Source organism: Episyrphus balteatus, chromosome 2 (assembly GCF_945859705.1).
Source record: "Episyrphus balteatus chromosome 2, idEpiBalt1.1, whole genome shotgun sequence".
Taxonomy (NCBI): Eukaryota; Metazoa; Arthropoda; class Insecta; order Diptera; family Syrphidae; genus Episyrphus; species Episyrphus balteatus.
The window spans coordinates 50119797-50146588 of NC_079135.1; the positions used below are offsets into that span (position 1 = coordinate 50119797).

Consider the following 26792-nt stretch of genomic DNA (forward strand, 5'->3'; position numbering starts at 1 on the left):
AGATAAGAATGTGTAGTTGTTGTACTAGATTTTTGCTCACGAGTAAACTACGAAACTACCACTTCCAATGAAACAGGGTTAATGCTATGCAGAATTTGTCTCCATATAAGAGATTAACAATAGACCAAGACGGCATTCAATTTACCGTAACTTACGAATTCTAACAATTTATTTTTAAATTCCTTTAAATTTTGCTATACCAACTTTCCGAAGAACACTTTAAACGAAAGTTATTGCAAACTATCAGCATTAAAGTAGTTACAATTGAAAATTCAATTCAAAACGCAAAATTCTATACAAAGTTTCCTACTTAACATACATTTATTTCTAACTATATCAGCTTGCAAATTGTTCCAGTTTAAAACTTTCAAAATTCAATTTCTACAAAGTTTTCTATATACTTTCTATGCACAACATAAATAAATAAACTTAGCAAAATGCACAAGCACATAGCTAAATGAAATGCAAACAAAAATGTATTAAAAGAATAAGAATATACTAGCCCCTCGTTGACTAAAACGTAGTTCAACAAAAGTACATAGTAAAAGTATTTATACAAAAACTTCTGGGCTAAAAAACAACATAATAGAGTAGAATGTGTTTATAGAATAATAAGACTCATAATAAGCAAATATGTCAGTGCAAAAAAAAGTATTTCTGTCCGCAATATAACTGCTATAATGCCAAAATAAGTGCTAATGGAACAATTAAAACCAAAAGGTTCTCAGTTTTTTAATAGGGGACACGTCCTGCTTCCATTTTTAAATATGTAAACAATAAACATGATTTCAAGCTAGGTCACCCACTGAAGAAAGCTAAAAGATGATGCAATCAAATCATAAAGCATTATTGTTTGGTATTTCCTCGAGTTTACTTTAAGAAATCATTAATTATTTAGGCCAAAATAAAACTCTGAAACTCATTCAATTTGATTATTCAATGAAATGAAATGCGATAGGTATTTCACTCTATACTTCCAGACCAACAATGACGACGGCGACGCCAACGAACACCACCAGCACCGGCGAAAATATGCTATTTCTGCAGAAATATGCTGGAAACAGCAAAAAGACACGCCACTTTGTGAATGTGACGTGTGAAACTTGACCTTCTGGCAATGTCAATGTTTCATGCATTTGCGACTTATGAGATGTATTTTTGAACAAACAAATATTTCCAAATGGCACGATAACAATTTAAGAAAATATTTTTGATCGTGATAGCTTCTAAAGATTTTTACAGATATTGTTTCAATTAAGTTTATATAAGAGTGCTATCATACCCAGATTATGGTTAGTAGTTTTGGACAAAAGTTGAAGACGTGCGCGTGAAAGTCATAATTAGTTCTTTGTTTTTGTAGTTCCCTTTGATTATCTAAAAAAACGATATCATGCCTAAACACCGGATATCAACCTTTCAAACAACTCTTTTTGCCTTGATTGTTATCCTTCATTGTACACTCACATATTCCAAGTGTTCGTTGGCCGAATTGACTTTCCAGCTGGGTGGTAATAACCTCTTGTGGCCATGTTCTTCAACGAAAAATATCTACATTCAGTCGGGACGATATGTACCGAGAAATGTTATTGCAACTCGTACGCAAATATTACGTGATAGTGCTTTTGTTGTATTGCCACGATACAAACAGGGTGTTCCGTTCACATTGGGTAAAGTGAATTTGAAGAAGGGTGATTGTTTGCCACCAATAGCACCATATCCATGTTGGGCTATACAGGAGGAGGGAAATTGTGCAGCCCTGCAGTCGGTTGTTGATATATTTGTTGATCACAATGTAAGTTTCTTTTTTTTGTCATTAGTAAGGTTTTTAAGGATTTGTATTACTATTAAAATACAGAAACTAATAACGTCTAAATAAGAAACTGATACTCTAAGTGCTAGTTTTCAAAATGTTGGTAAACTTATTGCAATTTGAAATTTTTACTGAAGTAACTTGTGAAAAAATTATAAATTTTCTATCAAATTAAAAGATTAAGAACAAACAATTTTTTTTTTACAAAAAATCGAAATAAAATCAACAATTAAAAACTTCATCATTGTTGGATTAGTAAATTAAATTTTATCGTCAGTTTATGAAAAACTCTTAGAAGACAATGGTGCAAAATTTTAAAAGATTTATTAAAATGCTAAAGCCATTTTAGTTATTTATACTAAGTGAAAAATCAATCTTCTTTTGACTTAGAAAATGTGAAGAGAAATACATTAGACTGATTCAAAACAAAACATTTTTTTTTTGTTCAAAGTAATACCGAAAAAATTGTTGGAAATGACGAAAATAAAAATACTGTAAAAGTTTCAGCCCTTAATATTAACATCAAGTACCGCCGCATCGGAAATTTCTATTTCCCATATGACTTACATAGGAAAGATTGCCTTTTTGAGTTTGGAATTTTATAACTTTTTAACGGTTCACCAAAAAGGCTAGATTTAATCATTTTCGTGTATAAAATTAAACGCTCTACAAATTTATATTTATAAAATTAAAAAAACCGACGCGAAAAATTTATTATAATAATTTTTAGTTGAAAAAATGAATAATTCGAATTTATTGAAGAAATATAATATGATACACCGAAAAAAAAATTTGATAACAACAGCTATAAAATTAACATTTTTCAGTGACAAAAATCGTCCAACAATTAAAATATCAATTTTGATATTTTATCATATCATTTTTTAATTTCAGATGGGATAGTGAAAATTTCACTTTGACAATTACAATATCAATGTTGACTAGATTTTACGTTTTAGTTTATTATAATGAAACCTATTTCTTTCCTTTTCTTTTTTATTATTTTAAGTATTTTCTTTCTTTTTTCAAAAAATTACTGAAAGTGAATATTCTTTATAATATAGTGGGGATATTATTTTTCTATTATAGGTGATATATGTAATTGTTTTGTTATTTTCTCCCAAACTATGTGAAGTAAAATCTTATTGCCGATCAAATTTTATCAGTAAATCATACATTTTACTTCGAAAAAAAAACACCAAGCGCCTTTAAATTAGTACACATTAAGAATTTTTTATTTAATATTTTTCAATAATTTGGAATGAGAAATTGATATGAAAAAATGATAATAAATTATCAAAATAAATTCCAAAATGTGACATTTAAATATCATCCTGATAATAAAAATGTTGTTTTAACATTTTAAATATCATAAACTACATTTTATAGAGCATTTGTGGCTGATATTTAAAAAATTTTAATTTGATATTAAAAAAATGTTAAATTGATATTGGTTTTTTTTTGGTGTAGTATTAGGGGTTTGAGAGTTATATAAAAGGATCTGTGAAACCAAAACACAACATAGAATATAAATATTCGGAAAGTTTGCCAAATTTTTTGAAAAACCTAATAGTTTCGTCAAAAAATTGAAAAAAAATTGAGAAAAAAATACATTTTATATTTTAAAGTTGAATAACTTCGAATAGGGGCAGTTTATCAAAAAAATTATTAAGAGCTTTTTTGTAGAGCGTTTTATATTTTATTTTATATAAGAAAATGATTAAATCTAGCCTTTTGAATGAACCATTAAAAAGTAACAAAGTTCCAAATTCAATTTTTCGTCATTTCCAACAATATTTTCGGTATTACTTTGAACAAAAAAAATTTTTTTTTTTGAATCAGTCTAAAATACATATTTGTTTTTTTTTTTTTTTTGTTTAAGCCTAGTACCTACCTACTCTGCTGAAGTGAAACGACTTTGTTTCTTCATCCTCATAGTCGAGAGCGAAAATACAAACGAACAAATATTATCTTAAAAATAATAAAATTATAAATTAAAATCATAAAAATTAAAAATTAAAAATTATAAATAACTATTTAAAATAATATCAAACAAAGTGGTATTAAAACTCTTTTTGGTTGAAAAAAAATGTGCGGGAAAATGAAAAAGTGTGTAAAAAATTTAAAAAAAAGTCTCCAAATAATCTAGTACAGGTAAGAATTTTGTGTGTGTTAAGCTGCGCATTGTGAAGCGAAAATCACAGCGAAATTTTTCATTAACGTTTTCGATGAGCTATTTTCGTGTGAAAATTTTCGTTTCGCTTCAGCATAATAAACACTACTTAATTATTGAACCGACTTTAACCTAGAACGCTGCTGAAGAGAAAAGAATACCTACTTTAATAAATTTTCATAGTCGATAGCGATATTGCTAATGAAAAAATAGCATCGCGTATTTAATCAAATTCAAAATATAAAATAAATATTCAACTAAATAAAACAAAACAGAAAAAAACAATTTTTTCTAACTAAAATATATCAAAAAAAAGTTGAAAAAGTGCCATCAAAATTTTGTTTTCGGTTAAGAACAATTTGCGGGAAAGAATAATGTGTGTTCAAAATGTCAAAAAAAAACATACCAATTAGGTAAATTTTGTTTTTATTTTTTTTAATTCAAAGTATTTTCTTCAAATTTGTTATAACAGATTTGTATGGGATATTGTGATACTTTTTGGTTAGGTTCTATCTCTTGATAAAAACATTTTTGTTTTCGAAAATAATAACGCTATCTCCTCCGATGAATACTGTGAACCAGATACGTGATGGACGAGTTTTCATCGTCAAGACATTGTAGATCGATCATAACTGTGGCGAAAAAATTAAGAAGAAGAATTAATTTTTATTTTATTTTTTTTTTATTTTTTCTCAAACAAAAAATATTTATAAGAAACTAATTTTTATTTTTTGATTTTCTTGTGAAAAATTCAATCGAAAAGTTTTTTTGTTCATAGAACGTTAAACAGGGTCACTGGGAGCTTAAAATAATTTTTTTTTGAAAAAAATCGAGCCAAAACTGCCATCTCGACAATTTTTAGTGAATAACACGGCCATTTTTTAATTTTGACAAAAATTATTCAGGCAAAACTTGTAGAAAAATTTTATTTTTTTCTATGACCCATGTTTTTTGAGTTAATTAAAAAAAAAAAAAAACATTTCCTTACTGCGCTAAAACGTAATAAACTTCATACAAAAAGTGCGAACAAAATGCCTAACAAATTATTTCATAGTTTTCTCACTTTAATTACTAATCAGAATCAGAAGTAATTTGTTAAAGGTTTTCTTTGATGTCATTTCTTATATGAAACTTACAAAAGTATTAAAAGTAAGACAAACAATCTTGATATTAGTAAAATTTAACAAAACTATTTTTTTCGTAAACTAATTTCTGTAATTAATAAACTACTCAAAACAAAATAGTCAAAGCGAATCAATAAATTGTAGAGCTTTACATGTGAATGAGCACTGAGCTCTTATCACAGCTTTGAACAACGATTTACCTTGCATACATATGTAAGCTCTACAATGCAATTGATTCGCTTTGAAAACGTTACCCAATTAAGTATTTTTTAGACAAAGTTCAAAATAAATCTTGAATATGGCTAATTTTGTTTTGACTAGTTTATAATTTTGAATAGTTGATTTTTTTGTCGACAGATTATTAGGTCTACTTCAAAAATCCATTGAACAAAAAATATTAATTTTTCATAAAGTTTTGCACTGATCACAGATTTTAACTTGTAGGCACACAGAAGAGTTAAACAGAACAGCTGAAACAAACGTTAAGGTCCGTCATAGAACATTTTTTTCAGGGGAAAAGGCAGAGCATATCCGTTTATGTTCAACCTTAAGATGTATTAAAGCAAATGATTCTGCAAATGATTTGACAAAAATCAAGCTATACTTAAATAATAAAACATAGTTGTTCCCTTGTTTTAAAGACAAAAACGAAAATACACATTCACCAGATGCATCCTGTTCAAATTCTGTATTAAAGTTCTAGATACATATGTATTTAATAAATATTTAACATGAAACTTATTTGAGCTGAAAACCACACGAGTATACGAGTAAGTCTAGCCGTACGTTTAATTTTTGCATAAAACCAATGCTCTTAGAACAAGTTAGTATTATATTTTCTACCAAATGCCTCTAGACTATGTGAAACATTAGAACAACTTCTACATAAGTTACCCTTATTCCCCAACTCATTTTATGAAATTAAAGGCTTTATCGAACACAACCCTTCCCATATTGCTTAAAACTTTTGAATAATTATCAATAATTTGTTGAGAAAGTTTGTTCAAAAGGTTTTTGCACTCTAAGGGTTTTATTATACTTTATGCCCAATAAATTAAAGCAGCACAAAAATAATATCAAACAAGCACACATATCGACCTATAAAGTTCTATATAATACAGTAAAATAAGGAGAAAAAAGGGGTAAATCTCGGAATGAATGTTAGTAGAAATTTTTTTTGCTCAATATCTTCCTTTTGCCATTCTATAACATATCTCAAAAGTCTAGAAAAATCTCATGTCCGCTTGTCGCGATTTCAAGGTCAAATCGCGAAATGGAGATTTTCAATATTAGCAAAAATAGGCTATGGTATTATATACACATATGATACATGATTTCAAGGTATTTTTTAATGCTGATTCCAAAAAATCTAAAATCAAGACAATCTGACGTCTCTGGAAAAAGTTATACCTGTTTTTCATCTGTCAACTCATATTATTATAACAGTTGCAAACTTACTGCCGAAAAACCCTTAAAAGTTATGGTAGATGAACCAAATTTTGCATGAAGATTTTAGAATCCATCATTATTAAAAATCAAAACAATCCATTACAAAAAATATATATACCTACGAAATAATGGTATTTTTTGATCGAGGGGCAAATTTTAGGATATGCGTTAAAGAAGATTCTTGTTCATCTTAGGAATAAGTGCTAATAGGCTAATTTTTTCATTTTAATCTTTGTTTGGATATTCTTTAACTACCCTCAAAAATTTAAAAAAATCTCATGTCCGCAAGTCCTAATTTTCTTGGTTTGCAAATAAGGTGCAGATTTTAAAAAATTAATAAGAAAAGTTTAAATTTTTATATGTATACCAACATAAGCGACATGATTTAAAGGTATTTTTTAACACTTATTCCAACAAAACTCACAAACAAGTCAACCTGACCATCCCTGAAAAGTAATGCACCTAATTCATGTTGATCTGACACAAATATCTGAAGTGTAGTTTTTCAATTTTTTTAAATCTGCACCTTATTTTCAAACCAAGAAAATTAGGACTTGCGGACATGAGATTTTTTTAAATTTTTGAGGGTAGTTAAAGAATATCCAAACAAAGATTAAAATGAAAAAATTAGCCTATTAGCACGTATTCCTAAGATGAACAAGAATCTTCTTCAGTGCATATCCTAAAATTTGCCCCTCGATCAAAAAATACCATTATTTCGTAGGTATATATATTTTTTGTAATGGATTGTTTTGATTTTTAATAATGATGGATTATAAGGTGCAGATTTTAAAAAATTAATAAGAAAAGTTTAAATTTTTATATGTATACCAACATAAGCGACATGATTTAAAGGTATTTTTTAACACTTATTCCAACAAAACTCACAAACAAGTCAACCTGACCATCCCTGAAAAGTAATGCACCTAATTCATGTTGATCTGACACAAATATCTGAAGTGTAGTTTTTCAATTTTTTTAAATCTGCACCTTATTTTCAAACCAAGAAAATTAGGACTTGCGGACATGAGATTTTTTTAAATTTTTGAGGGTAGTTAAAGAATATCCAAACAAAGATTAAAATGAAAAAATTAGCCTATTAGCACTTATTCCTAAGATGAACAAGAATCTTCTTCAGTGCATATCCTAAAATTTGCCCCTCGATCAAAAAATACCATTATTTCGTAGGTATATATATTTTTTGTAATGGATTGTTTTGATTTTTAATAATGATGGATTCTAAAATCTTCATGCAAAATTTGGTTCATCTACCATAACTTTTAAGGGTTTTTCGGCAGTAAGTTTGCAACTGTTATAATAATATGAGTTGACAGATGAAAAACAGGTTTTACTTTTTCCAGAGACGTCAAATTGTCTTGATTTTAGATTTTTTGGAATCAGCATTAAAAAATACCTTAAAATCATGTATCATATGTGTATATAATACCGTAGCCTATTTTTGCTAATTTTGAAAATCTCCATTTCACGATTTGACCATGAAATCGCGACAAGCGGACATGGGATTTTTCTAGACTTTTGAGATATGTTATAGAATGGCAAAAGGAAGATATTGAGCAAAAAAAATTTCTACTAACATTAATTCCGAGGTTAAACCCTTATTTGACTGGATTAATAACATTCCCTGTGTGTCATGAACCCATGATAAACAAATTCTTACATTAAAATATAGATGAACACAATGAGGTTGTATTTTCAATCAGTCATGTACTCGGAATCCCTTGGATATGAACTCGATTAAACTTTATGCAAAGTTGTTTGCCCACTGAGTTCATTGAGCTACACGAAGCTCCTTATATTTGTATATGTTTATTAGGGTGTCCCTTATTTTGCAAATGGCTGAATTTAAATACGCATACGGGGTCAAAAGTTTCGCAATAAATAAAAAAAAATATTCCCAAAGTTTCAAGTCCCTATCTCAATGCTAAGTGGACGCGACTTTATTTTTAATATTTCCATACAAAATATCGATAAATTACAGGTAGTTTTGAAGTGGTTTACTCAAAAAATTCGGTAAAACTGTAAAAGTTGATAGAAAATTTTGAAAATTTGCAAATATCTTCAGCACTATAAGGAGTGTACGAAAAAAATATTTATTTCTTTTGTAAACAATGCTTAGTAAGTAAAACATAACCGCAAATATCATAAGAACAGTGATATTAACGGTTACCTACTTTTTACTGACTCAGCAATTTTTTCGTACACTCCTTATAGTGCTGAAGATATTTGCAAATTTTCAAAATTTTCTATCAACTTTTACAGTTTTACCGAATTTTTTGAGTAAACCACTTCAAAACTACCTGTAATTTATCGATATTTTGTATGGAAATATTAAAAATAAAGTCGCGTCCACTTAGCATTGAGATAGGGACTTGAAACTTTGGGAATATTTTTTTTTATTTATTGCGAAACTTTTGAGCCCGTATGCGTATTTAAATTCAGCCATTTGCAACATAAGGGACACCCTAATGCTTATGCACTTTGGTGTACACCATCATTACCATATGATTGTTCAAAGCCTTCCAGCATCTCTAACAACTGACGGACGTAGCCTTGTAGTCCTTTGTCCAGTACAAGTACGAATATAACATAGAAATTGAAATTTTCCATCCATCGCAAATGCCAATGCACTTGGACGGACTCTGTGTTTCCATGTCCAGTTCATCATCATACTCACGTTAAAATATACTCAAAGTCAAAGGTCACCCAACAGAGTCATCCGAATAATTCCAAAGGCTATCATATCAAATGCACGCACATTTTTCATATCCACCCCAAACACTAATGATGATTTACGACCATGAAATGAGTCTGATATTATTTTGTGTTTTAATCTGAAAGACTGAAGAAGTCACGATATAGCTATCAACTTTTGTTTTTGGCTGATTTTTTGGATGGCTTTAAAGGGACAATATTCTTGAGGGCGATGTACTTCATTTATTTACATGGAATTTCATATAAAAAATCAACAAATTTTATATAAATCCGATTTTCCTGAAAAAAATGTTATAGATTTCGGAGAAATCCTTTAAACAGCTCTAAAAAAAAAACAAACCAAGGCAAGCCAACAAAATTCATGTGGTGATGGTTTAGATGAATAATGAAATCATAAAAAAAACCATCACGATATGCAAATCCTTGTTTGTGGAGCTGCTGTGCTGGGAGATTTATAAAAGCGCGTTCGCGTGAACTCTTGCCAAAAAAATATAAAAAATATTAAACTGGAGTCAGAGCTGCAACTGTCTCTGTAAGTATGAAGGTTTTTGGCAAACACAAATATGGCGGTTGGTGATGGTGATTTCGGATTCGGAAGATTTATTTTGTGGGGATGTTTTGATTTTTTATTGGTATTCTATGAGCTTGTTTGTTCTCCTTGATTTTGTATAATATGTAGTTTGCATAGAGATTTGCATAACAACAAATTTCTTGTTTCGTTCTTGTTTTATAATCGATTTATTGTCAGATTGTCATACAAAAGCATACATAGATTAGTTTTCTGGTTCCTTGCACGAGAAAATTGAAGTGAGAATTGCTTGTTGGTCGTGTCGTTGATAAGGTTTAAGGTTTTCATAGCACAATCTGTGGTTTTATGATGAGGAAAATAACCATACCCTCCCTAGACAACATAGTATGACATGAAAAATTCTTTAAACTTATCGATAACAACCCCGAGGGGAACGGTTTTGATAAATTTTGAACAAGTTCTGAGAACGTTTTTCTTCAATAAAATGTGGTAAATTCAGTGACCAAAAGAACAACAAACTTTTAATTTTGTGGTTGTATTAAAATTTCTTCATAAATGATTTAAAAATAGTTATTTTACAATTTTCTATTTTGTTTGCCATTTCCGAAATTCACTTCTACACATGGTTGTAAAATATCAATTGAAAAAGTGCATTTGAAATTAATAAAAAAATACTTATTGCAAATAAAAAAGTTAGCATTAAAAATAAATGTTTATTGCAACTGAAAAATATTTGCATTAAAAAAAAATAATTGTAGCAAATAAAAATATTTTATGTTACTGCAACTGAAATAAATTTGCGTTGAAAATAAAAGTTTAATTGCAAATAAAAATATTCATTGCAAAAAAAAATTTTTTTTCTGCATTTTTTTTTTTAATATTCCGTCGCCCCAAAATTGTTTTGCTCCATACGCCACTTTTGTCGTTTTTGAGTTAGGAATGCATTCTGTAGAAATTTTGTATGCTCTTTCTAAATTTGTGATCAAATTTGGGCTATATGTCTTTCCAATCCCGAGATATGGAACACCGAGTTTGTTCCATATCCATCAAAATCAACATTTTTTAGAATTGTTTTTTGGCGTTTGGGACAACTTTTTATATAGATAATTTTTGACAATTTTTTGTTAAGAATTGTTTTGTCCACGTAGATGCCAAGGCGTCGAAAAATAGAGAAAATGCTATGGATGTGGAAAATAATAGCAAACAAAATTTTAGTATTTTTTTGTGAGACAAACTTTTATTTATATAAATGGAGCAATGGAGGCTTTCTAACTGTGACAACATCGATCTTTTTAGAAGTTAAAGGTCTTCACTGCCTTAAATCTATCCTGATTCTGATTTTTCACTGTGCTCCTACTAAGCATAATGTTTAGTCAATGTGTTGTTATTTCTTTTGAGTCCTCTTAAGACGTTTCATTAATTGCACCAGTTTTTGATGGAAGGAATCCATCCTTCAAAATATCCTCAATATTTTGCGACAATTCTGAGAAAAGTAAGTTCGCAGTTTTAGGTAAAAACTCCAGTGCTAACGATGCGACGGTCTGGAGAAGATGATTCGGCTATGAATTGGTGTTTCATTCGGCTATGAAAATGTGTTTTTTTTTCCAAATAGTGCAAGTTATAAAGTAACCATTACCAGCTCGATTGAATTTGAAGGCGGTAAAAGCCAAAGGATTTCTGTACAATATCATAGGTATTACCTATGCGTTCTAAACAATAACATTTGTGCATAGTTCATTCTGCAGTTGGTTGATTTCTGTTTGGCAATTCCATAATTCGATGACATTAACAGCTTTGAGTCGTTCCCACTCAAACCAAACTATCTTAGAATTCTTATTCAGTCGTCGAACACTTTTTAAAGCAATAAATTTCATAGTGTTCTTCTCACGTAAGCAAATGATTGCATGGTAGCCTTTACAATACCTGTTCTTTGGTTTGGATTCATAAAGAGATTCCAAATTTGATCTCTGATCTAAGTTCTTAGATTTCTCGTTACCTTATCCTAAACTGCCATATTCATTTTGGTTGAAAGGTTTTCAAAAAATTTTCATATCCTTATGTTTTTTTTTTTTGCTGTACATTTTCATATAGTGGATCAACAGAGTTGTGGTTAGATTAATTTTTATACAAAATCCAAAGAGCCCAAAACTTTTTGATCCATCCATCAAACTTTATCTTGCATTAAAGTTGAACTGAAATTTAATCAATTTTCGATTCAAGTTTCTCCCAAATAAATTTACATATTCCCTAAACCTCTATACTATACATTGCTCTTATATGGCCTTAACGAAAAGATACATTTTATATATTACCTTCAATATACCTTCCTTTGGAATAAAGGTTTGGGACTATATTATTTTGATCAGCTTAAATGTGTTTTTTTTTGTGTTCGTACGTATGTACGTTTTATAAGAACTACTGAAAACCCTCTGGAAGAAACTTGCACTTTTCAAATGTACATCATTTTAACATCTCTACTTTCAAATCATCATCCTTTATGTAGGTAACTCAAAGTAAAATCAGCTAATAAATTACCTTTCAATTCCCTGAAGTGAATATGTTTGTGCGAAAATGTGTGTTCTGTTATCTCTTTTAATGTATTTCAAAAAGGTAGGATTTCAATATTTTGGTTTCCAATTCAGTAGATTATTTTAAGTTTGTTCAATATAGTTTAGTTTGAGATCTTTTCTTTGATGTGCAGAACTTGAAACACCACAACGCAAGAACATTCCAAATCATTTAAAAACAATACTGAAAAACAAAATAAAAATACACACAATTAAAAAAAGGAAAAGCATTAGCTTTGTTTTTTCGGCATTGCTCTCCATATCTGCAGTCTTTGAAAAAAAAAAAAATTATTATACAAAAAATTAAAAAAATTTCAAAATCTTTCTAAAAAAAGGTAAGGTGCAACAGTTTTGAAAACCTTTAACTGATTTATTGTTGAAAATTGTTAAACAAAATGAATTCATTTATTCGTGGTCCTGGTGCACGAAAACGCAGGATGATGAAATAAAAAATACACTGAACGAAAAAAAGCTAATATTTTATGAACTGATTGCGATTGAACTTCTCTATTGTTTTTTTGGAAGTCATAAGACTGATAGCTACATCAGACATTTTTAACTTATCTTTTCTCTACCGGACACCCTGTTTCAAAATTTTCAAACATCAAACAAAAAAATTGGTATGTCATTCTAAAGAAATATTTTAAAGACGTATAAGACGTATAAGATAAGAAATGATTGCTTTTTAGTCCAAAAATGTGTTTTTTCGAAATTAATAATTTTGAATTTTACGGTTACTAAAATGCATTATTTGTCATTAAAATCGGTTTAATCCTTTACGATGAAGTAAGAAATGGAGAAAGTTGGTCTATGCCATGTACCTTTAATAACGGTTAAAAAAATATTTTTTTTTAGATCAAAACCTTTAGAGCTGTTTTTAGAAAAGTAATTTTTTTTTTTCATTTTGGTTACATATATGGCAGATACCGTTATCTCGAGTAAAAATGGAATTCCGCCGCACCACCGCTGCACCATGTCGGCACCAATTTTTGACCGCCGGCACTGCACCACCGCTGCACCACGACTGCACCATGATCAAAAATTCTATTCTCGTACTTATACAAATGTTTAAGTCGTCTTCAAAGTTATTTTGACTTAAGCAACAAATTACCAGTTCGTACAAACATGACTTGGTGGTCGAGTGGCTAAGGCGTTGGACTTCTAATTAAACGTGCTCTGGATACTCGGGTATCTCCTTCTCATCGGTAGTTTTTTTTTTTTTTTATTTTTCAATAAACCAAAATTATGTATCATGGTGCAGCGAATTTTTCATACAAAATTAAATGGTGCGGACGTGGTGCAGTTGTGGCGCAGAGGTGGTGCGCCGAAATTTTCCGCCAAACGGCGGCGGTCAAAATTTTTTTTTATATTCTTCTTTAAAAATTCAAGTTCTATTTTTACTCGGGATTTTTGGTTTTAAAAATAAAATATGAATTCTCCTTCTAGGGGATCTCGAAAAGTTTGTTTTAGTAGTTAAGTCTGTAGTTCAAGTTACAATATGATAGAAAGATTTACAGACAGAGAGAGTTGTGACACCCACTTTTTTTCGCATAGATACTCTATCATCCTAATATCATATCTGATTTTCATCTCGAGTTCGGTTCTTCTTACCGGTTCACAACAAAAAACATGTACATTTTCATAATTGTTTATTTAGTAGGCTCCTTTACTTTTGGCTTCCAAGTTTTAAGTTTATTGACTTAGTTTTTAAGTCTCTGTCATGCTGGAATGTAAATTCAAGTAAAAAAAGCAAGTTTTCGAAAAATCTGAGAAGAGTGAATATAATCGGATTACACATTTTGTTTTCGCCCTGAGAAGTGGTTCTTTTTCATTATAATAATGAATTCCGTTTATTGTTGTTTCTCTACCCGGATAGTATCCTGAGGGCCGTTGAAGCTGTTCTTTATTTACATGTACTATTGGAAAATAAAAAAAAAAAACAGATTTCCAGAACATATTTTCAGGCAATGACAATAATATTTTTCAGAATACTTATGGTGTGGATCATACGGATTGAGATAGCAATATTCATAAGGGAATTAAGAATGAGTTAATTTATAAGGGAATTAAAAACAATCTGAAACAATAAACATTCTTCCGTGAACCGTTGATATTGTTCTGGAAAAATGTAAACATATTCGCTGAGAGTAATGCTATATGTGTATATAATATTTTATACAAGGAAGAATAAAGTGGCTTGCTGTTTATCAATGAGTTTCAGAAATTTAAATGGAATCTTCACTTCTACATGATGAAAGGTATTCAAACAAGGAAAGCGAGAGCAAGATTTCATATTGTCACCAATATTATTCTTTTCTCAGAAATGTATGGAAGTATTGAAGGCTCACCTTAAATGCTTTTACACTTTGAAAAAGAAAATCAACATTGTAGACAAAATTTGTACTGATGGGTTCTCGTGAGGCGCCAATAACTTAAAATTTATTAAAAGTCACGTAGGCCTTTAAAATATACACAACCAAAAACGATCAAATTAAACAAATGTCATGGCCTCTCTCTGCCGCCCATCACGTTAAATATTATACCCCACACTTATACTTTGCAGATCATTTCATTTATAATTTCTTAAATAAACACTTTTCCTGATATTACATATTTTGGCGCCTGCTGAAAGACTTGTAATAAAAATGTCAGATTCAAACTATACACCTTGCTGTGTGCATCAGTGTGCACTAACATTATCTGTCAGATTTAAATAAAATTATATTTGTAGTTGAAATATAATTTTGAAACAATCAAACTGTCAGATTGAATCGACTTCATGGCATAAATTTATTGCAAATTATTATTATAGGTTATGGTACGTATTAAAAGCGATATAACAATTTGTGTGGAAATATTTATACTTAACTTAGTTTTGAGGTTTTCTGCAGTTTATGCAATATTTGATAATTTTATTATTTTGATGATGTAGTGCGAGTAATGTGCCAAAATGTAAACACAATCGTAAATATGAGGTAAATACAAATGGTTTTATATGCAATTTTTTTTTTGAATGATGCAAATTATTTTGAATATTTTGCGCAGATATTTTGAAATTATTTATGCATGATTCCTACTCTAAATTTCTATTTTGATTATAACGAAAAAAATATAAATTTACATGAAGTCAAATAGGTATACGAAGCATGTGCTTTAATATTTTAACCTTTCTTATTTAAATATTAATTTTTGACAAAATTTTATCGTGGGTTTTTCCTAGTAATAATAATATTGACAACAATTTCGTTTAAATTATTTTCTTGTGATTTTAAAATCTGCAACTTTGAGATATTTTTCTTTTAATAGCAAAGAACTTGCAGTGTTTTTCAAGAAAAAAAATGAAGTTTAAACCGATGATATCCGAGTCTCTTTTTTCAGAAAATAAGATACTTCTAAGGTTTAATTTTTTTGTCTTTTAAGCAAAGATTTATCGAGTGCCAAATTAATGCATTTGTCAGTTGTGATAAATGGAAAGTTAAAGAAGAGTTTGGTAGCAAAGGGAAAATCCATGTTAAACAAAGAAGTTTATTTGTTAAATATCAAGTATTTTAAACAGGAACAGGCTATTATGCAAAAGTCACAATTACGTTTGAGAATTTCCTTTATTTAACCTTTAAAATTAGTGTAAAGCCGACAAAAAAAGATTTAAACTCGATTTTTTGGATGAGTTGGTAATAATAGTTTGACCAATTCCACATTTTAAAAAATATTTAAAAATTTTTTTGAGAGAAGTCATAAGGACCAAATATTGATTTGAATACTGGTTGTCATTAATTTTTTAACGAAAATGGGTTGATGCTGGCTGTATAATATCAGCCGACATCAAATTTTATTTTGTGAAAAAGATAAAAGTCAGCCGTGATCCAAAGAAATTAGATACATTTCAAATTTCCTGAGATTTACGTTCTGCCAAATAAACTTTTTCAAAAATCTTCCACCCACAAAGAATCCAACTTCCTTTCTAAAAATTCAAGTTAAACAAAATGACAATCTTTCCTGTCTGGGAAAAACGTGTTGGTTTAATGGTTAAAACAAAATTTCTTTAGACTTTACGTACATAGGTAAAAACACTTTAATCAAATCCGCACATTTCATCAAATATTCAATCTTAAGTGTTCCTGTATACTTAACAAACAAACATATCTTGAGCGTGACCTCCTCAAGGCTTATTTCTGTCGGTATATACATTTTATACTTCCGTTGACAATTATTTAACATGTCAAAACAAAAAAACAAAAACGGTAAAATAATATCTGGCGTGACTTCCGTAAGTCACTCTTTTCGAGGATAAAATTCAATTTCCTTAATTTCCTGTTGCCTGGGTTGACAGTAAAATGTGTATATCTTTTTCGGTTTCAGTTAATTCTTATACAAAAAGTAACAAAATGTAGACAAATTGTGGTTTGTTGTTTTCTTGGTTTTATTTTTTTTGCCCCAAGACAGCTTATGTTTTTTTTTATTCTTACATAATAACTCGAAATAATTATATTTCATAAAGTTAAGTAATTAAATGCCTACCTTTTTAGGTCGACAAAAATATCTTAAGTATACAATCGTACCAAAACCAATAATATTGTCATCCGTTCTACCTAACCTATTAGTCTTTTGTTGCGAAAGCTTCATTTTCTCATTTATTATGTCAACGGGTTTCCAATTAGTGACTTTGAGTGGAATAATTATTGCTGTGACATTTGCAATCATTATTTTCCGCAAAATAAACAGATTAACTTTCAATTTATATTTTGATACCTTTATGCGCGCCGATCGCGCTGCTGTTCCAATTACGCCAAAAGTGGGTGGTGGTTGTGATTGTGACGGTGAAAAACTATCAATTAAAGTCAGCTCTTTGCGAAACGTAAGCAAATTGAAAACAGACACATAAAATACATTTGAGAATTGAACATGAATGAAATGTTGTATTCGAATTTCGAGAATAAAACATACTAGAGAGCTTTAAGTTGTTTGATTTTATAAATGTATCTATGTAGATACATTAAGTATTCCAGAGTTGCATCGCATTGATAAATTGCATAATGAAAATTTCCAACACTCAAAGAATCTTTACACAGTTGGAGGAAGTATAAATTATATAACTCTGTTTAGAATGGGAAAAGTGAGCCTCTGGCATCACGGAAGTTTTAAGGTTAAGAATTGCGGGGATATGACTTTAACAATTATATTTCATATATATTTTCAGCTTTTATAGTTGACTTGGGTAGAACGAAAAATTCTTTAGAATCAAGTTCTCGACTCTTTACTCTTTTTTGAATATGGTTAATTGGTAGGTACTAAGGCTAATAAAAAATGCAAAATAGACCAGCTTCATGTACGAGTATAGACAACTTACGATAATTACTTGAAAAGTTCGTGATAAATATGCATATGTAAAATGGGAACCCATGATATTTATTTTTATAAGCACCGATCTCATCCCCTACCTGTTTAAGCCGGGTTTTCCACAAATATAATACTTACATTTTCGCTTTCCCAGTTGACACCAAAGAATTCCAATCAACAAAACTAACCAAATTGTCCTCACACATTATTTTTTCGGGAAACCGACGAAGTTACGAATACCAGAGTTACGGGCGACAGAGTTACGGCCGTCAAAGTTACGCGAAACCGAAGTTACGAAAAACTAGAGTTACGAATTCTAAAGTTATGTTAAGCTATGACATGTGATTTTTGGGTTGGCAACAATTGCGAGGAACGATATGGAATTATAGAAATACAAACAAGAGATTAACATTTTTCTCATTGGTCAGAACTAAATGAGTTAAGGGAAAATGGGTGTTATTTAATCTTTTAAAATTTTGATTGGATAAGTATAGATATACATATATGGTTTTGTTTTTGTGAGAAGATCGCAAAAACGTTGAAATAGAAAAAAAACATAAGTATGCTTGCTTATGTAAGTTTGGGGGACATAATTGAAATTAACTTCTTATTTGTCCAACTAATATTGCACCTACGTATTTTTTTTTTCTATTAATTAATATAATTATTCATAGCGTATTTTCTAATACCCACTTTGTATATCTATACCTATCCAATCAAAATTTTACAAGATTAAATAACACCCATTTTCGCTTAACTCATTTAGTTCTGACCAATGAGAAAAATGTTAATCTCTTGTTTGTATTTCTATAATTCCATATCGTTCCTCGCAATTGTTGCCAACCCAAAAATCACATGTCATAGCTTAACATAACTTTAGAATTCGTAACTTCGGTTTCGCGTAACTTTGACGGCCGTAACTCTGTCGCGCGTAACTCTGTTATTCGTAACTCCGTTACCATTTCTATTTTTTCTAATCTTTACTCACCTGTCACCCTAAAAAATCTAATAAACAGCACTCCAACCATCAACCAATAACAAAATCCGCCAAAGTTCTTGAAAAAAATAAACTCGAAAAAATACACGCCTTCCCGAGTCAAGTTGCGATTAGTCGGGCTCGGGCTATCTGATTCAGGGTACAATAAATCGTGTTGTCCTGAGTCGGTCCTTCCCTAAATTGAATTTTTTTTTTTTGAAAAATCAATTTTTTTGATTTTGAATGATGATGAAAAATAATTGCAAGATGGCAACCCAATTTTATTTAATATTATATAAATTACTTTTTTAAAAAAAGTCTCTAACGATTTTGATAATATTTTTTCGAAAAATACTCAAATTGATACAAGGTGTTTTTTTTTCGTTTGAAAATCGAATTTTATGTTTTTTTTTTATATATGCCTACATTTTATATATTTACATTTCTATATAAAAAGTCTTTAAAATTTAAGCAACTTGAACTTAAAGAGTAAGTTCGCACGATTACGTCGTGCTTTTGTCATAAATATTGCCTTGAATTTTAAAGACCCTAAAGTAAAAATTCATAAAAGAATATTTTTAATTTATTTATTAGGTATAAAAGAAATGTAATAAAAGTTAAAAAATGATATGAAGTTAATTTTTAAAATTATAAAAACTTTTTTTACTTGCGATATAGGTACTATATATCAAGTTATGCATTCGTACAAAAAAAAAAGTTGAGATAACATTTTTCCATGACATTACGATGGTAGACAATGCCAAAAAAGTGGGTCCCGTCTGTCAGTCTGTCAGTCTGTCAGTCTGTCAGTCTGTCAGTCTGTCAGTCTGTCAGTCTGTCAGTCTGTCAGTCTGTCAGTCTGTCAGTCTGTCAGTCTGTCAGTCTGTCAGTCTGTCAGTCTGTCAGTCTGTCAGTCTGTCAGTCTATCAGTCTGTCAGTCTGTCAGTCTGTCAGTCTGTCAGTCTGTCAGTCTGTCAGTCTGTCAGTCTGTCAGTCTGTCAGTCTGTCAGTCTGTCAGTCTGTCAGTCTGTCAGTCTGTCAGTCTGTCAGTCTGTCAGTCTGTCAGTCTGTCAGTCTGTCAGTCTGTCAGTCTGTCAGTCTGTCAGTCTGTCAGTCTGTCAGTCTGTCAGTCTGTCAGTCTGTCAGTCTGTCAGTCTGTCAGTCTGTCAGTCTGTCAGTCTGTCAGTCTGTCAGTCTGTCAGTCTGTCAATCTGTCAGTCTGTCAGTCTGTCAGTCTGTCAGTCTGTCAGTCTGTCAGTCTGTCAGTCTGTCAGTCTGTCAGTCTGTCAGTCTGTCAGTCTGTCAGTCTGTCAGTCTGTCAGTCTGTCAGTCTGTCAGTCTGTCAGTCTGTCAGTCTGTCAGTCTGTCAGTCTGTCAGTCTGTCAGTCTGTCAGTCTGTCAGTCTGTCAGTCTGTCAGTCTGTCAGTCTGTCAGTCTGTCAGTCTGTCAGTCTGTCAGTCTGTCAGTCTGTCAGTCTGTCAGTCTGTCAGTCTGTCAGTCTGTCAGTCTGTCAGTCTGTCAGTCTGTCAGTCTGTCAGTCTGTCAGTCTGTCAGTCTGTCAGTCTGTCAGTCTGTCAGTCTGTCAGTCTGTCAGTCTGTCAGTCTGTCAGTCTGTCAGTCTGTCAGTCTGTCAGTCTGTCAGTCTGTCAGTCTGTCAGTCTGTCAGTCTGTCAGTCTGTCAGTCTGTCAGTCTGTCAGTCTGTCAGTCTGTCAGTCTGTCAGTCTGTCAGTCTGTCAGTCTGTCAGTCTGTCAGTCTGTCAGTCTGTCAGTCTGTCAGTCTGTCAGTCTGTCAGTCTGTCAGTCTGTATAAGGAGCTACAGCCTAAACGGATGGACAGATTAATGTCAAACTTGGTATGTAGCGTTATTTGGCGACTCTCCAGAGGGGTTTTTGGAATTAATTTGTTTGGACCAAAAATAACGGTACTTGTCATATACCGATTTTAGTAAAATTGAAATATCTCGAAAACGGCTCCAACGATTTTGTTTGAAAAATTCAAATGTTAGTTTTAAGCTAAGGTCTATATTTCAATGAAATTTTTTTTTTTGAAAATCATTAAACGTTACCTGCCATAGAACCGTTTTTTTCAAATCCGATTATCTCCGAAACCGCTTCTTCGATTTCAACGAAACTTTTTGTGAAGAAGCATTTATATAATTTAAATATAAACCAAAAATAAAATTTCCAAAAAAATTTTGAAATTTTTTTTTTGAAAAATCAAATTTTCGAAAACGGGACATTGAATTTTTTTGAAATTTTGTTTTTAGATGTTGATTAGTGATTTCTACAAAATGGCATTACAATTTTATTTTAAAACTTTTTTTCCAAAAAAATATTTATAAAAAATTGTTTTTTTAAAAAACGGCTCTAACGATTTTGAAATTTTTTTTTCTAAAAATGCACGTTAATATATTAATCAAAACTGCATACTTGTTTTGGAAGGCAGTTTAATTTCAGATTTTATTTTTTTTTTTTAAACCAATTTTATTTTTTTTTCCCAAATTTCTATATAAAAAGTCTTAAAAATTTAAGCAACTTTAACTCCAAGAGCAAGTTCGTGCGACCCAGTCGTGCATTTTATTTTTAACAGATTTGATCTCCGAACTTTATATGCCTTGTAATTTCTTTTATAAGAAAGAATATTTACAAAATAAAAATTTAAAATCATTAGAGCCGTTTTTTTTTAACTTGCTTTTGTATTCTAAAATGTAATTTCAAAAATGTTTTTAAAATAATGCAGTATCCATTAAAAAAGGAATATTAATGCACACGCAAAACTGATGTTTCCAAAAAACTCACTTGTTCGTTTTCAAAACTAGAAAAAATAATTTTAATAAATATTTCTAATTTCCCCTGTAGGAAATCATCTAAGACGCTTAACTACCGGGGAAATATTTTTTTTCGACCAAATTCATGACAACCACCATCGTATTTCACAACAATTTCAGCGGTTATAATTCTTTCAGGAAGTCATGAAAAGTTTACGATTTATTACAAAAATGCATTGCATAATGCCTCCTTGGTATTGAGCAACATTACCATTGACTTTTTTTCCAATGAATCTTCGAGATGTATTAATTAGTAAATCAGTGCTGAGGCTTGCATTTAAAATTGCATTCACAGCTGTTATTACATTTAAAAATTATATTATTCTTCTGGAGAACATTGAAGAGATTTTTTTTATCAAACAATTAAGAAATTGTGACATAATCTAGTCAATGGGCTTTGAAAAAAATTCTAGCTTGTTTTAATTTGTTTTTTTTTAAGACTTTCTTGTGAATCTAATAACAGAATAGTCTGAAACCTTTTTTTAACTTACAAATTTTTCAAGTTTTAAAATAAATTGCAACTCTTGTCGAAACGTTAGCAAATTTAATAGTACAATTTTTTTTCTAATACAATTTTCCTGTAACTCTATGCTACCTTCACACTTTACAGGTGCAGTGCAAATAAGTCTGTGACCAAAACTCCTGGGGTAATTCTCAAACCAAATGGAAAAAACCCTTGCGGGTTTGGGGCTAACTGCCTTTTAGAAGTTTTTGATATTGCCGCTTTAAAAAGCAAACAAAATCCATGAGGTTACTTCCTTTTGATTTGGGAAATATCCCCCGAGGGGGTTATTGCCGTAGACTGTTCCCAAGCATAAAAAGGAATTTCTGATATTTTTTGTACCGCAAAAAAAGCACTCTAAGGCTCTAAGGATAAAATCTAGTTTCTTTCAATAACGCTTACTTTTAAGTGTTTTGAAAAAGTGTATTTGCAGAAATTACCCTATTCATTTATTATACTGGGTACAATTTGAATTCGTTGCAAATCAGTTAATCGCCAACGGATTTCATGCTTCGTTTGCATTTTTCTGTCAGTTTATTTTTATTTTCAACGAATTATGCCAGCCACAGAGTATGCAAATAATTTATCAATGATAAAAGTTTAAATCCCAAGTCGGTAAAAATGTGTATTTTATATGCAGTTTATTAATATCATGTCGTCCACAGTCATATTAAATGTATGTTAATTTTCTTTCTCTTATTTTATATATATATTTTTATTTTTCTTGCAGGGTATTCTCTGGGCATTGGATGTTGGTATTGTCAATACATTGGAACAACCCATTCGAAGGTGTCCACCAAAAATTGTTGCCATCAACACGGCCGACAATAAAGTTGTCAAGAGCATCGATTTGTCGCCCATCGTCACAGCTGAATCACGTCCTCAATTTATGGCCATCGATTACTCCAAGGACAATAAGCCTTTTGTGTAAGTATATAAAATAAATTTATGTAAAATTGACAAAGGCATAATAATACGCAACAATATTATTCTTGTGAGGGAGTTACATAAGTATGTGTGGAAGAACATGCAGAGGGTGACCATCTTTGGGAGGTCAAGATCTGCTTTATTTCCCAAACTAAAATGTTGTTCCCATTCAATATTAGTACTTAGATATTCCAAGAGTTACTTATGGAGTCGTTTTGGTGCATTACAATGGAAATGTAACTCTGTGAACCTTACAAAAAGCACGATTTTTCAACTTAAATTAAAATAGAGTACAAAACAAAAAGTCACCCTATTCAAAGAGCAAGTATTTATCGTTGCAAATTTTTTTTTTTCCTGATAAAAAACTAAGAGAAAAACCTCTGAGCTCTGACAAAATATGCATCGCTGAATTCTGTGGTTAAGTTTAAAGAACGCGTTTAATTGTTGGTTTTTCCTCGTTTCAAAATTTTAACTGAAAATGTATTTTCTCTTAAAGGGTGTAAACTTGCTACCTGTTTGAAAAAATTTTATCGTATAGTGAAAAAAAAAAACAATTAAACAAACAAATTTTTAGTTGACAAAATTCAACTTTTGTTTCTGACAAAAAAATAAAATCCACGCAATAAACACTAATTGAACATATATTTTTGCAACTGCAGCGTTAGCTACAAGCAAATGATTTCAAAAAGTGTGTTTGAATTTGTTTGGGTTAGCAAAACAAAACAACTACGCAAATAAAATGCTTGCGGTAACAAATTTGGTTTTTGATTGGTGCAGTTCACTACACCTTAAACTTTTTGATTTAGTTGATGGTTTTGGTAAAACACGTTGTTTACACTGAGATGTCAATATATTTGGGATAAGATCTCTAGGGCATGAAGGAGTTTTGAAAACTAAACGAAGTGGAATTGAAATCGTGTATAGAGATAATTTTTATCGATTAACTAAATTATTTGGAAGGTTTATAAGTTTTGGAATTTCATAAAATATCTATAAAATTGGTTGTAAATATGTATATTTAATATTCTTTTTTTTAATTATAGAAGTTATCTTTAGTTTTGCAATTTTGAGAACTCATAATTTAAAAAGTGCGACTGGGTCGCACGAACTTGCTCTTAGAGTTCAAGTTGCTTAAATTTGTAAGACTTTTTATATAGAAATTTGGTAAATGTAGGTACCTACTATGTATGCATATATTGTATTAAAAATATAGGTGCAAACAAAAAACATAAAATTCGTTTAAAAAAAAATAAAACAAAATTTGAAATCAAATTGCCCTCCCAAACAAGTATGCAGTTTAAGATGCATTTTTAGAAAAAAAATTTCAAAATCAAATAAATTAATTTTTTGCAAATAAAGTTTTAAAATAAAATTGCTATGGCATTTTTTAGAAATCACTAATTAACATCTAAAAACAAAATTTCACAAAAATACAAGTCCTGGGGCCACATTCTGTAAAAAACGAAACGAAAGCAATCTTTCGATTTTCAAAAACGAAAGAAATTGTGCGATAGCTGCAGTTCACATTCTGTATCACTTTTCGCTTTTTTTATTCTCTTCGCAAATGTGTCAAAAAAATAATATTTGATTGTGTATGTAAGTCTTCCTAGTTATGAGAACTTTGTTGAAATCGATAAGAAATCGATAACAAAACTAAAATATTTTGTAGAAAATCGAAAAGTGTACACGATTTTAGGCCAATAATAAAGATCTACATAGCTAAAAAGTTCATTATAAAAATATTGTTGACTGATTACTAAGTAAATAAATCTTGCAATACAACAAATTGAAACATTTCGATTTTTTTGAATTATGTCAATAAAATAAATTCAAAAGTCCCATGCCTATCCCATCAAACTTTCAAATTTCATTTTGACTTTTAAAAATTTAACATTTGTGTTTATATTTTTGATGAATTAGTTGTCATTTTTTTGTATGTAATTTCGTCCAAATGTAAGTATTTACACCAATTTATCTCTGGAAAATGTAATTTTCTATAATTTGTCTTTTGAACTAAAGGACTTCAAGCAAAACAACAAGAAACAAAAAATTGCATCCAATGATATAAATGTAAATGCCGGAGCTGTTGCGGAGGTCGTCACAATTTAAACCGCATATCTGCCGTGAAGTCTCGGGAACAACAGCAACATATTTACATAATTAACAATATCAAGAGACGTTATACAATTTACACTGCAACCAAAAATAGGATTAAGGACGCGCTCGAATAAAGCTAAGTCCCAGTAATTCAAAAAGTGTTTGCCTTCAAATGTTTTTCTTTCAGAACTACATTTATGTATAAAATTTTTATCCGGATGTTTGGACAGTCTGCAATAAAAGTTAAAAATTCGTTATATAAAATATTTTTCCTTTGTTTGGAATATTTTTAAAGCAATTTTGAATAATAAACATCAGAAACGATGAGAAACGTCAGCCAATACCCTTTCGTTTATTTTCTATCGCATGCGCGAACGAAGTTGTTCTTTTTTCAAGTTATATGAAGCAAATCGTTCGCACAAACGAAAACGTTTGTTCGCTTTCGTCATATAGAATGTCCCCCCTGTTTTCGAAAATTTTATTTTTCAAAACAAAAAAAATGTTAAAAATTTTTTTCAAAATCCAAAAATTATTTTTTATTTTTGGCTTATATTTGTGTTATATAAGTGCTTCTTAACAAAAAGTTTGGTTGAAATCGAATAAGCCGTTTCGGAGAATATCGGATTAAAAAAAAACAGTTTTATGGCAGGTACCGTTAATAATGATTTTCAAAAAAAATTTAAATTAACGCTAACAGTTTTACCTATTTAAAATATTTGTACTTACGTAACGTAATGCACGAAGCAAGATGCATGTCGCACGTGACACATTTGTCAAATGTACCTAAATACCTACATGTGTAATATGTATGACTTGTGACATGTGGCGGCATTTTGCTTGAGTAAGTGATAAGTGTGTGTGAAATGTTGTAGGTCGTATAATCTATGATACATAATGGGTGTGATTCCCTTTCTTTCATGTTATTTTTTTTTTATGTAACGAAATATGTAACCTTTCATTTCATTCACGTATACTTCTTATGCTTCTAATGAAAAATGTATTCATGATATGAACTTCAAATGATAATAACTCTTTAACCACAGATACGATTGATTTTCAAAACAATATATGCAGTAGCTTTAACCTTTGATTTGACACTAATTTTAATATGTCCTTTTAAAAACTTTTTCGTAATATAAAATGCATTAATTTTTCAAATTTTTTTTGGCCACATTTATTGTGATTTGAAATTATAAAAGGAAATGTCAATATGTGTTACAGTTTTTGAAAAAAATAGAAGTTAATAGAAGTTTTGAAAAAAAAAAATTAACTTATTTTTTTTTTAAGTTCAACATTTAAATATAAAGTTATTTTTACTTGCGATATAGTTACTATATATCAAGTTATGCATTCGTACAAAAAAAAAATTGAGATAACATTTTTCCATGACATTACGATGCTAGACAATGCCAAAAAAGTGGGTCCCGGAAGTCCGTCTGTCTGTCTGTCTGTCTGTCTGTCTGTCTGTCTGTCAGTCTGTCAGTCTGTCAGTCTGTCAGTCTGTCAGTCTGTCAGTCTGTCAGTCTGTCAGTCTGTCAGTCTGTCAGTCTGTCAGTCTGTCAGTCTGTCAGTCTGTCAGTCTGTCAGTCTGTCAGTCTGTCAGTCTGTCAGTCTGTCAGTCTGTCAGTCTGTCAGTCTGTCAGTCTGTCAGTCTGTCAGTCTGTCAGTCTGTCAGTCTGTCAGTCTGTCAGTCTGTCAGTCTGTCAGTCTGTCTGTCTGTCTGTCTGTCTGTCTGTATA

At 30.3% G+C, this 26792-nt stretch overlaps 1 protein-coding gene across 1 annotated transcript in view; it reads left to right on the plus strand.

Moving 5' to 3' along the window:
- Positions 1-1255: 1255 nt before the first annotated feature.
- The window catches only part of LOC129908395 (protein yellow), a 29620-nt gene continuing 4083 nt past the window's right edge, over positions 1256-26792 (plus strand). Inside the window, exons 1-2 of the mRNA XM_055984852.1 lie at positions 1256-1792; positions 22760-22956. Coding sequence (XP_055840827.1) covers positions 1391-1792; positions 22760-22956 — 599 coding nt within the window. The 5' untranslated portion in view covers positions 1256-1390. The remainder of the gene's footprint in view (positions 1793-22759; positions 22957-26792) is intronic.